This window comes from Podarcis tiliguerta (assembly GCF_965153285.1).
Source record: "Podarcis tiliguerta genome assembly, chromosome: 7".
NCBI classification, from domain to species: domain Eukaryota; kingdom Metazoa; phylum Chordata; class Lepidosauria; order Squamata; family Lacertidae; genus Podarcis; species Podarcis tiliguerta.
In genome coordinates this window covers 7,573,845-7,587,300 of record NC_139540.1, presented here as the reverse complement: position 1 = coordinate 7,587,300, position 13,456 = coordinate 7,573,845, and the positions used below count along the sequence as shown (strand labels likewise).

At 42.4% G+C, this 13,456-nt stretch overlaps 1 protein-coding gene across 1 annotated transcript; it reads left to right on the top strand.

Annotated features, from left to right (window-relative positions):
- Positions 1-413: 413 nt before the first annotated feature.
- Positions 414-1,385, top strand: LOC310682060 (proto-oncogene Mas-like; the record flags this gene model as incomplete). The annotated part of the gene is made up of 1 exon (XM_083450305.1): positions 414-1,385. One exon carries the CDS (start codon positions 414-416, stop codon positions 1,383-1,385), a length of 972 nt encoding a protein of 323 aa, XP_083306431.1.
- Between the last annotated feature and the right edge of the window lie 12,071 nt (positions 1,386-13,456).

The window sequence follows — 13,456 nt, the reverse complement described above, 5'->3', positions numbered from 1 at the left end:
ACACACAGCCAAAGTGCAGTATAGGGCCTTTTGAAAGCCCTCTTTCAAGCAGCGCAGCACTGCTGGGTATAGGGAAATGCTTTTCTAGCTTGTCCTTCATAGGGTATGTTCGGGCAAGGCAACATTGAACAACTCCTGCTCTCTGCAGCATGGTTGGAGGGGGAAGGAAATGCAGTGAGCATATAGGGTTAAAAACACACACAATCAAACATTTCATCTTAAGTAAAATGCATTAATAATGCATTTTTCAGATGGTCTCAGTGCATGAGGTCACTTATACCAGCCTGGACATTTTAGCCACATCATTGCTTATTAAGCATCATGCCAGGAAATTAATAATTCTCTCTCTTCTTTTACCTTAGAACCAGTACTTGTCTCAGAAGTGGGGAAAACAATTGAAGCAGATATTGAACATGGTAACCAATATCAGCCATGTGCTTATGTTCCCAATGGATGTGGAGCTGGGTTATTACGGAATATATACCACTGCAATTCCAGCCAAGAACCCCTCTGATAATAGGACAGAGGGGATCTTCTACGACAATTTAGGAAGGATTGTTTTTTCTGTCTTCATCTTTTTAATCTGCATTTTTGGACTTCTGGGCAATGGAACTGTCTTTTGGTTTCTTAGCTTCCGCATTGCAAAGAATCCTTTCAGCACCTACATCCTGAACGTGGCTGCTGCTGACTTTGGGGTCTTGGTATGCCTTATCACATTTCTTGCTGTAGGATTTTTTAATGAAGGCACCTTCGTTCTTTCAGTTATTTTCCCAATAGCTCTAGAGCTTTTCCTGTTGATGTACAGTGTCAGTCAGCTTCTAATGATGGCCGTCAGCATTGACGGGTGTGTGTCGGTCTATTACCCAACTTGGCATCATTGTCACCGCCCCCTACAGTGGTCCACTGGTGTGTGTGGTGTAATATGGATCTTCTCCTTCCTGATTTGTGCAATTGTCCTTACTCTCCATACTGAATTTTATCCCCAAATGTACTACCAGTTTATTGTGAGTGTCTTGGTTTGCACCCCGGTCATGATTATCTCTGCTTTCAGCCTCTTCAACAAAGTCTACCTGAAATCACAGCAGCGAGAGCCACGGAAACTTTTGACAGCCATCTTATTTATCCTCCTTTTCTCTCTCTTCTTTGATTTGCCACTGAATGCCTTATACATCACGTACTTCCCTGTTCCACATGCCCATCACATGGAGTTGCGTTTATTTTCTGCCTCCATCTACAGCAGTGTTAAGCCACTGATTTATTTCCAGGTTGGGAAACAGAAGGTAGATCTATGTAGAGAGAGCATAAAGGTCATTCTCCAAAATGTTTTTAAGGAAGAAGAGGTCTGTAGAGAAGAACTGGAACTTCCAGTTCAAGAACAGTTGTGATGCTTCCGTAAGTATGGAAAGCTCCTGGCAGGCTAACAGATAATGAGTGACGTCTTCTCCCTGAGTTTGACCACAAATACAAAGTAGGTCTGCATATGGGACTTTGTTATAATTGCCATCCAAGACTACAGTGGGCATGACTTAGAAACAATAATTAAGGCATTTCTTAAGGAAATTAGTAAGAGTTCTCAGTTCTGTTTGATACAGTGAGCATATAGATATTGACCAAAAATCCAGATCCACCTCACAAAGTCAAGTAAAAGTTTAGTAATAAGAACTGAAAAAAATGTAAGTATTCAAAAGTATGATACAAAATAGTAAATGGCATGAAAAGGATTGCAGTATAATAGATGAGCATTTACAACTGAGCTACTAGGAAGACTGTAGAAAGAAACATAAGACCATTTGCATCTATTGCTTCAATTATAACAAAAAAAACATAGATGAAACCTGACATAGAAGAAAGCAACTGTCTTTCTAATACCTTCTCTGCAGTTCGTACATGTATCTTCTGATCAAAAGCATGAAGACTGTTTTACTACATTGTAAAGTCATTTATGCAATATGTTAAACAACAGAGGAAAAGTTACATAAGATTTTAAAGAGAATGCATGATATGTATAATGTTTATTTTCTCCTAATATTGGGGTAGATTTAATGGATTTGAGGAATAATGAGGACAGTTGATTGCAAATTTAAAATATTAACCATATAAAGGTGCAGAAGAAAAATCTCCAAGAAAATGGAAGGTCCCTGCCAAAGCAACCAATCATGGGGGGGAAAACCCAAAATCTTCCTTCCTCCCATTGTTTCCATGAAATGTTCAAAAACTTCCTTATCTACCAAATTTCTTGTTAGGTCTGCTGTTCCAGCTGGGAGAGTTATGTGTATGATTGATGTTATATGACGGGTATTAAGAAAATTTAAAAATAAAGGAAAATAACTGAATGAAAAGTATAGCCCCTGTGAAGTGTGTCATGGGAGAATACTAGCTGTTGCTAGACTATGGATGGATGTGTATGCAATACAGTACAGTTGTTTATATTATTTGCATTGTCCACATGATTTTGTCCCCACGCAAGTGGCAGACTACCCTTGCTTCAATTTAATTCTGATTTTTCCAGTGCATGCTACCCAGCTGTGGATGCACTGAAGTCCATTGTTGTTTTTAATAACGTTTATTAAAGATTTCTTGGTTTACAAAAATGTGTGCATTGTCTCTTTTTTTCAACTGGTGTTCTCTACAGATCAGTTACATTTGTTTCGAGTCATTAGTGTTGCATGCAGTATTAGGTTGGGAAGAAAAGAGGGTTGGTGTGACAATGCTTCTATTTTTCTACTTAGTGTATGTATGTGTGGAGTTTTGTGTCAGCATCATTTGCGTGGGTTCTCTTTCTATTCAATTGTTATATTTCCTTGGTGGTGAGCAGGGACGGACCGCCCCAGGTGTCACTACTAAGGGGAGTGACAATATGGCGGGCATTACGTGGGGCCTGCAGCACACCTGAGCCATGTGTCTATCCTGGGAGTGACGCGGTGGCTTGGGCAACCACAGGCTCCGTGCTCCCCCAAATGGTCCACCTGCCGCCTCCCCCTCAGCTATAGGACGGCTGAGTGAGAGGAGGCAGGCAGACTCCTCGGAGGCCAAGCAGAGTATCCTGCCACTGGGCACAGGGCACACGTACCGCCCCAGGCACCCGATTGGCTTGCTCTGCCACTGGTGGTGAGAGAGGTTGGGGTGGCCTAGGGTGTGGTCGATTGTCTTTGAATGGCTGTAGTGGGATTTTTCGCCCAGTGTGTTTTGTCATGATTTTCACCACCTTCTTCTTCCATAGGTGAGGCACTCTTCTGGTTGGGCACAACACACTTTTTTAAAAAACAAAAAACAACAACAAAAAACATGCTACTTTCTTCAAATCTGGTATATTGAAAAATGTGTATTACAAAAAAGTAAAAGAAGAGCTAATTATCAAACCATCTAGACACTCAGATAATTTAATATAGCCCCATGGAAAATCCCCATGTTAAAGCCTTCAGCAACACACACAGGCATTCTTCTTTTCAGCGTGAATTAAACAATTATATTTAACCCTCTGTTAAACAGGACACTTGGACTGTCTTCTTTTTCTCATTTAAATATGGATTATTGAAGCATCAATATTGAAGAGCCAGTGTGGTGTAGTGGTTAAGAGCGGTAGTCTCGTAATCTGGGGAACCGGGTTCGCGTCTCCGCTCCTCCAAATGCAGCTGCTGGGTGACCTTGGGCTAGTCACACTTCTTTGAAGTCTCTCAGCCCCACTCACCTCACAGAGTGTTTGTTGTGGGGGAGGAAGGGAAAGGAGAATGTTAGCCGCTTTGAGACTCCTTAAAGGGAGTGAAAGGCGGGATATCAAATCCAAACTCTTCTTCTTCATCATCTGTGGTGAAAAACAGCACAACACTTCTTAAAGCTGCTAAACCACTTTCCCCTGTCTCCCTCCTCTTCTGCAAGCCTGGCAGCAATGAGTGTGTGTGGCAACGAAGACGTGTGGCAATAGACAAGTGGATGGTGGGCATGGAGTGGAGGAGTAGTTTGTTGAAGAGTGCAGGAGGCAGAAAGTGCCATGCTCTGTGGAAGCCAGATCTGCCGCCTCTCCTAGCTAACCAAACCCTGCCTCCCTGTGAGGCTACTGCCTTACCTCACCTCATGGGTGGGGTGGACCTGTTTAAGAGGATCGAGCCATCACCCCTGCACCCTCCTAGCTATGGAGCAACCCTGTAGACCATAAAGCAAAAGCTGGTTGTTCTAATATATTTGAGTAACGAGCATGCAACTATCAGCTTCACTGGAGCTACGATGTCTAAGCAGGAAGCATGTTGCTTTTATGGAAACGTTATGTCTTGGAAATGAAAGATTGCCTAAAAGGAGGAGGGAAGAGAGCATCACAAATCAGGAGAATTACCCTTTTAAAATATTGTGACAGAGTATGCCCTTCGTTCTTCCAATCCAACCATTTGCAAATGGATCATGGCTGCAATCTCTTACCTGGATGAAAAAGATGTTATCCAGCTCTGAGCTCCCCAACCTAGAGAGAGAATGTTACAGACATCAAGGGTGGGGCATAGACCCCACCTCAGGATGAAATTTATCATTCTATTAAGTGACACCCCATTAGCCATGGGTAAGTTTGTTGATATTCTAGAATGGTGCTTCAGTATCCCCTTAAGTGCAAAAGAACTTTCCTCCCATACATTATCAGGAGAAATGTTGCCCTTATTAAATGCAATAGCCTCCAAGCTTCTGTCTCGCAATAATATATATCTTGAAATCTGAGCTCTGAAGCACAGGATTTTGTTTTCGCCTTTCAATGCACATTCATTAGGGCTGTGCACTGGATTTGGCTGAAGCCGAAATCCTGAACTGTACCAGGTTAAATTGGGGGGAACCAGGTTGGGCTACCCAGAACAACCTGGGGCTGTCAAGGAGTGGGAGAGAAGAGGCAAAGTATCTCAATAAAGCCTACTGTGTTTGATTAGCAGCCATAAAATAAAAGGAGAGGCTCTCTTTTATTCAGGAAATGGTTAAGAAATAGAGCTGAGAAGAAATAGAGTCGAGAGGAGCATGTGTGTGTGTGTGTGTGTGTGTGTGTGTGTGTGTGTAATGCTTCAAATAATCTTTTATAGATATTTGTAACTGTTTTGAGAAAGAGAAGGCTATCTGTGTATCTAATCACGAAATGATTGGTCCAGTTGACTTCCTTTTTCTCACCCAATACGTAGCTGCTCATCTGAATATTATATCTTAGAATATGGAGTCTTACACAAGAATAGTTTCCTCCTCTTAAGTTCACAGAAAATTATCTTGATGACCAAAAAATAACATTTTCTTCATGTGATAAGAAGCTGGCAACTAAAGCTTCGATGAAAGGTGGACGGGCTCTTCTACATCTTGCAGTGAGCTACAAAAACAAGACCATTTCTCACTCCTCTTGGACTTGAGGTGCACAAGGATTTGTCTGCATGTCCTCCCGGTACCTGTATTTCCAGTACACAATATTGTTCAGCACTTTCGTGTTGTCATCATCCTGTCTGAAGACTGCTGATCGGTTCCTCCACTCAGGTATGTGGAAAGAGGTGAAATGCCATCACTCGCCAGCAGCTTGCATTCATCATATTAAGAAAGCCCCAGGTTCTTTCCCAGTAATGTGGATATTGCAAGTTTAGCTGGGAAAGGATGGCTGCAACTTTTGGGTTTGGGGGAGACAAAATCAGGACTAAACTGATGAATGGTCTGAATGAGGGAAAGGCAGCTTCTTATGTGCGTGTCTCAAATATAGCCTTGGCTGTAACAAGGAAAATTATTATTTCTAGTTGGCCGGGGCATTTTAAGATGCAAAGCAAATGTCAAATATATCAACCATAGTCACAAAGCTGACATTTTATAGAAACCACCCAGTTGAATTCTTCAAATAGGTATATAGAATCATAGAATCATAGAGTTGGAAGAGACCACAAGGGCCATCGAGTCCAACCCCCTGCCAAGCAGAAAACACCATCAGAGCACTCCTGACATATGGTTGTCAAGCCTCTGCTTAAAGACCTCCAAAGAAGGAGGCTCCACCACACTCCTTGGCAGCAAATTCCACTGTCGAACAGCTCTTACTGTCAGGAAATTCTTCCTAATGCTTAGGTGGAATCTTCTTTCTTGTAGTTTGGATCCATTGCTCCGTGTCCGCTTCTCTGGAGCAGCAGAAAACAACCTTTCTCCCTCCTCTATGTGACATCCCTTTATATATTTGAACATGGCTATCATATCACCTCTTAACCTCCTCTTCTCCAGGCTAAACATGCCCAGCTCCCTTAGCCGTTCCTCATAAGGTGATGGATAGAAAGACTGTTTCATGGATGACCAACAGCAGATGGAAGAGGTCAATCATTCATTGACATCTATTCCATAGTCACAACTTTTATGTATAATACAATATAAGCAATGGTGGTGCTTTATCGCCCCAATCTAATTTCAAAAATCCAGGGTCATTTTCTGCTATATTCTACTGAGTGTAGACATAATTAAAATTAATGAATCTCTATTAGGCATGCCCATTAATTTCAGTGTGTCTACTCTGAGTAGGACTAGAATTAAATACCACCCTTTGAGTGGTTTTCCCCACTCTTTTCCCACAGAAAACCCACTCTTTACTGCTAAATTGAAGCAAATGTCAATCTGGAGAAAACCCAAATTACAATTTGCTCCAATTGAGCCCTTAAATGCTATTTTCCTTGGGGAAAAGCAGAGGGGCAAGGAAAAGTCCTTAGTTAAGGTCATTTAACTCTACTAACAGATTGAGAAGACAGTCTTTATGAGAAATCTCATATTTTCCTGTATCTATATTAATTCTATGGATGCTTCAACAGCCTAGGTTGGAAGGAGCAAATATTTTGCAACTCACTTTAAATATATTGGCTTGTGTTAAAGGTAATGCTAAATCAGTAGTTCAATCATCACAAGATTTTCCTTTTTTTATTAAATATTTCTTGGTTTACAAAAGTATGTGCAATATCTCTTTTTTCAAGTTACGTTTTCTACAAATCAGTTTCATTTGTTGAGACAATAGTGTTACATGAGCGCACAACCCTAGAGTCGGACACGACTGGCCCATATGGGCAGGGGTACCTTTACCTATCACCATTTTAAATGAATAGTTACAATATTTCACAACTTGTCAGTTGTTGTTTTTATTAAACTTTAACTTGACTTTTCTTTGTGGGTGCTGCTGCTTCTTTGTTACATATCCACATACTTACTGGAGTAAATTAATTTAGAGAGAAGAACTCATTTTAATGCAAAGCTGTTTTCTTGGTTCTATTTTATATGCTGTTATTTTAATGGAGTATCCTTCTTCATCTCATTTTGCTGAAGTTTACCCAGCACCATGGCTAGATTTGCACCTTCCTTTCCTGCTCTCTGTTTACTGATGGATAATTACTAATACCATATATTAGAGAACTCCAGAAAACAGAAAAGCTATGTTGCTCAGGGTCAAGCTGTGCTAGGATAGATCAGACAAGCTGGTAATATTAAGTCACCTTTAAAAATCTTTTAAATACCTGTGCAAAAGAAAATGGGGAGAGGGAATCAACTTGTAATGTGGTGAAAACTTTTTGGACAATAGTATCCATATCTGCCAGGAATTTCTTCGCCCAGAAAGTCCAGGAGCCGTTTTTCTCAACAACTAGGAGATAGCTGAGTTTTTACTGAGGTTAATTTAATAGGCTGAGACTCTGCACCTTTCTGAAGATTATATCTAGTCTTGCACAAGAAGGGTCTCTTCCTCCTCAATTCATTGATGGTTATCTTGTGGACCAGAAAAGGAGCATTTTCCTCTTGTGGTATGAATCTGGCAACTGATAAAGTCATGATGACTTTCCATTCTACATCTTGCTATGAGTTTCAAAAACAACCCAATTTCCTCTCCTGCTTGGGACTTGAGGTGTACAGAAATATTACTGCATGTCCTCCCTTTTCATCACAGGATATTGTTCCACACTTTTGATTTCTCATCATCCTTTATGAAGATTGCTGATCTGTTCTTCATCTCAGGCAAGTGAAAAGAGGGGAAATCCCATAACTCAATGGAAGCATACAGTCCTTGCATGGAGAATGTCCCAGGTTAATTCCAAGTTGCTGGATATTGAGAGGATTAGCTTGAAAAGGATGGCTGGGACACTTGGGAGTCACTGCTGCTCTGAAGAAAGGAGACAGATGCAAGGTTAAACAGTCTGATTAAATCACAAGGGGAGCCTCCTTAAGCCAACTTCATATGCTAATGTCTGAAGGATGATTTATGGAAGCCTGTGATGGGAACAGCCTTGCTTCTAGTCGCTTTGGTGCTGACCTTTAAAGCCCTAAATTGCCTTGATCCAGTATACCTGAAGGAGCATCTCCACCCCCATTGTTCAGCCCGGACACTGAGGTCCAGCTCTGAGGGCCTTCTAGTGGTTCCCTCACTGCGAGAACCCAAGTTACAGGGAACCAGGAGGAGGGCCTTCTCAGTAGTGGCACTCGCCCTGTGGAACACTTTCCCACCAGATGTCAAAGAGAAAAACAACTACCAGACTTTTAGGAGACATCTGAAGGCAGCCCTCTTTAGGGAAGCTTTTAATATCTGAAGGACTATTGTATTTTAATATTTTGTTGGAAGCCACCCAGAGTGGCTGGGGAAACCCAGCCAGATGGGTGGGGTATAAATAATAAATTATTATTATTATTATTATTATTATTATTATTATTATTATTTGCTGAAAGAACACAAGAAGCAAGTTTTCAGAGATGAACAGAGGCAGCACCATTTTCAAATGCCAAGCAAACATTGAATATGTCATGGTAGTCCCCCTGGGTGAGACATCCAGGTACATTCTGTCAATACATAAGAGAGTGAGGTTGCAGTTGCAGCAGCAGAGCAGAAGTTAGAAGAATGAACAAAGCATCCTTCTAAATAAGCCAGTTACATTTTCAGCAGCCAAGAAACAGCTGTATATTTCTTGAGGTTGGGAACATACCTCCCCCTGCCTCAAGCAAAGGATGATTTTAGAAAGATCTGCTGTTTGCTGGGAGAATGTAAGAAACAAGCTGGAAGGGAGAGAAAGAGAGAGTGCTAAACCTGAAGTTGCAAGCTAAAAGCATACATGAGTGTTACAGCCCCCTGAAGATCTAATGCAGGGACAGTGATTTGCTGCCAGAATGTGTGCTCTACCATTTTTTCTCTCCAGCTGTACTCAATTTGTGTATTTGCAGAGAAACCCAAACAGTTTGAAAGCCATACATTACGAATCTAGGGTGAATAGGAAGGACAGTTAGCCAATAATCTATTACACATAATTGTATATAACAAATGCTAATAAAAAGATTAATTAACAGTTAAATTTGAAGGAAGAAATCCTATGCCAAGAAATATAAAATTATGTGAGATCTGCAGCCCATTCATTTGTGGGTCTGCTGCTGCAGCTCTGAGTTAAGTCTGGCAGAGGGAAAATGAACATTTAGAATTTGTGTTCTATTCTGGGTTTCTGTGCCATGTGACCAATCTGAATGGGTTTAGGAGCTATCCTATGTCTTTCTAATCTGGTCCTGTCCTCACCAAACCCCCAGAATACTCCCTTGGGGAACTTATACTGATCTCTGCTAAGCCACCTTTTGCTCCATTGGCAGAGCCTTGGCAAAACCAGAATGAAAAAGTTACACTGGCGCATCTTCAGCTGACCTGGGGTTGGGAACTAAATGCCAGCTGAGCCAGGAATCAGCCACCTGAGCCAGAGATCCATTGTCTCCTCAGCTGTTTATCCCTGAAGACCTTGCAATAGGATTCCCCCCCTTAAATGACCTGGATAACTAAGGAGCATCTAAACATGGCCAAACATGTTTTGACCTTCAAGTCTTCTTCAGTGGTCTTGACTGCATGTCAGGACCACACAGGCATCCCCAGCGCAACCTATGTTTAAAATATCAAAATATAATTTCTAAACAATAAGCAGTAGAAAGATAAATTGCAGAATATGTGCAGTAACAACACTTGCATATTAAAAAAAATAATAAGAAAGATGAGACAATATTACTAAATAATAAAAATAACAAATCTGGATATCATCCAAATGTAAAATTATATAGGCAAAACCACTCACCCGTCATGGCTAATGATAATTGTCCATCCATATAATGCCTCTTGTATGTATCTTGTTCCAAAATGTGAACTCAGAGAATTGTGGGTTCCTTGGTCAACAGGAACAGACAAAGCTGTAAATGAATTTCAAGTATTATAATTTGGAACGATCTCTCTCTCTGTGTGTGTGTGTGTGTGTGTGAGAGAGAGAGAGAGAGAGAGAGAGAGAGGGAGACTGGTTTTGCAGCTGCCAGCAGGATTGATTAGCCTAGCAGAAAGCACATATCCTTCTCTCCTAGCAATGCATGCAGAAGTGAGCAACGCACACAGCTGAGGAATTTAGACAGTTGGCTGCATTTCTTGAGAGAGCCAAGAGGGAGCACACATGAGCAAGCAGATGTATAGATGAGAATTTCAAGGATCAGGGAGACAGAAAGGTGGAGGATATACAGTAAAATTACTGCAAGAGACAGTGGCTGGGGGGAGAAACACAGGGAACTGAAGACAAACAGAGTGGGAAGCCTGGCAGAGGGGAACCAAGCTTTGTAACTATATAATAAGTAGGTACATAAATATGTTGTTGTTTAGTTGTTTAGTCGTGTCCGACTCTTCGTGACCTCATGGACCAGAGCACGCCAGGCACTCCTGTTTTCCACCGCCTCCCGCAGCTTGGTCAAACTTATGCTGGTAGCTTCAAGAACACTGTTCAACCATCTCATCCTCTGTCGTCCCCTTCTCCTTGTGCCCTCAGTCTTTCCCAACATCAGGGTCTTTTCCAGGGAGTCTTCTCTTCTCATGAGGTAGCCAAAGTATTGGACCCTCAGCTTCAGGATCTGTCATTCCATTGAGCACTCAGGGCTGATTTCCTTCAGAATTGATAGGTTTGATCTTCTTGCAGTCCATTGGATTCTCAAGAGTCTCCTCCAGCACCATAATTCAAAAGCATCAATTCTTTGACGATCGGCCTTCTCTATGGCCCAGCTCTCACTTCCATACATACTTACATACTTCCATAAATATGGGGAAAACAAAATGTCACTTAGAGAAGGATCTGAAATATTTTCCTTTGAAGCTTGAGTTTGTTTTATTCTGGATTGCTAGAGCCTTGTGGTGCATTACTTTGTTAGAGTGACAGCAGGAACTGAATTGAACCATCTCTTTTTGCATTGCAGGACTATCTATAGTGGAAGAGGAATGAACGTGCCAAAAGAAAACATCTAAGGATAATGGCCAGTTTTAAAGCAATATGGGCCTGCATGAACATCACTATTTTCTTGGCTTCATTGTATATTTCTATGAGAACGTGGCAGATTTTTCTATCTGGATCATCATTGTCATTATCTGCATTTGGGGACTTCTAGTAAATGGAGCCATCATCTGGCTTCTTGGCTTCCATATAAAAAGGAATCCTTTCAAGACCTACATGGTGAATTTTAAAGCTATGTATAGTTAAAGCTATGGTTTTCCTAGTAGTGATGTATGGAAGTGAGAGCTGGACCGTAAAGAAGGCTGATTGCCGAAGAATTGATGCTTTTGAATTCTGGTGCTGGAGGAGACTCTTGAGAGTCCCATGGACTGCAAGAAGATCAAACGTATCCATTCTGAAGGAAATCAGCCCTGAGTGCTCCCTGGAAGGACAGATCGTGAAGCTGAGACTCCAGTTCTTTGGCCACCTCATGAGAAGAGAAGACTCACTGGAAAAGACCCTGATGTTGGGAAAGACTGAGGGCACAAGGAGAAGGGGATGACAGAGGATGAGATGGTTGGATAGTGTTCTCGATGCTACCAGCACAAGTTTGACTAAACTGCGAGAGGCAGTGGAAGACAGGAGTGCCTGGCGTGCTCTGGTCCATGGGGTCATGAAGAGTCGGACACGACTAAGCGACTAAACAACAACAACAACGGTGAATTTTACTGTTGCTGACTTGCTTGAGCTCCTTTCCCCCCTTTCTCATTCTTATATCATGTGCTCTAAGTATTTACAAAACAAGTTATGTTGTCCAATCTGTGCTTTTCTTTGTGTTTTGGGGGCTGTTCCAGTCTCTGTACACCATTGGTCAGCTTCTACTGACAGGCATCAGCATTCACCTCTGTGGGTCTGTCCTATTTCCAAATAGGTACAGTCTCAGCCTGGCCTCAGAGTCGTCCTTCAAAGCATGTGCCATAATATGGGTCTTTGCTTTCCTACTCTCTGGAATCCAAGTTGCTCTGGATATTACTGATCCCTTTGCCAGTTCTTTCCTAATGCCCTGCTTTATGATCAACATGTTAATTTCCACACAATTCATGATTGTCTCCACTGTAACACTTTTCCTCGGAACCTCTTTTAAATCACAACACCAGCTGCTCTTAAAAACCTATTTGTTCACTCTACTCTCTTACCTCCTCCTTACGTTTCCAGTCATCCAGTGGTGTAGCGTGGGGGGTGCGGGGGGGCCGGCCGCACCGGGCACAACATCTGGGGGCGGCGCGCTCGCACTCGCAGCTCTCTGCCCCTACCTGGCTCACTCACTCTCTCTCACTGCAGTGCTGGCTGTGCGAATCCGATCCGAGCCGCCGGGTCGCCGCCCACTGTGGAGGGGAGGGTGCCAGGCGTGCGGTGCGGAGAGAGAGCGAGGGACTATCTGGGGGAGGGACAGTGCAGCGGGGGGGCACAAATTACTTGCCTTGCCCCGGGTTAGGGGGCACAAATTACTTGCCTTGCCCCGGGTCGCCGCCCACTGTGGAGGGGAGGGTGCCAGGCGTGCGGTGCGGAGAGAGAGCGAGGGACTATCTGGGGGAGGGACAGTGCAGCGGGGGGGGGCGCAAATTACTTGCCTTGCCCCAGGTTAGGGGGCACAAATTACTTGCCTTGCCCCGGGTGCTGACAACCCACGCTACGCCACTGCAGTCATCCCCTTTCATTTTACAGAAGTCTATATGAGCTGTTACTCTGTAATAGAGTTTGGCTTCCTATGTGATTGCATTAACTCCAGCATTAAACCATTGATTTATTACCAAACTTGTAGAAAGATGAGTGGTTGTTGTAGGGAAAGCATGATGGCACACTTTTGCTGTAGAGAGGAAGGATTACTCCCCATGTCACCTTTGATGCCCTTCATAGATACGGCTTCAAACTTTAATGCTATACAGAGGTACCTTGGTTTACGAACTTAATCCATTCCGGAAGTCCATTCTTAAACCAAATTGTTCTTAAACCAAGGTGTGCTTTCCCATAGCAGCAGGGGACTCAATTTACAAATGGAACACACTCAACAGGAAGAGAAACATGTTGTGTTTCACAAGCTGGTTTCCGACCGTAAGAAATAAATTCAATTCATTGCTGCATTAAATGTACATTCTGTAGCTGACTTCCTTTGCAAAGTTTTATTTTGAAATCTTTAATGTAATATACTACTTTTCTGCTAATTATGTTGCTTTGAATGTATACCTTAA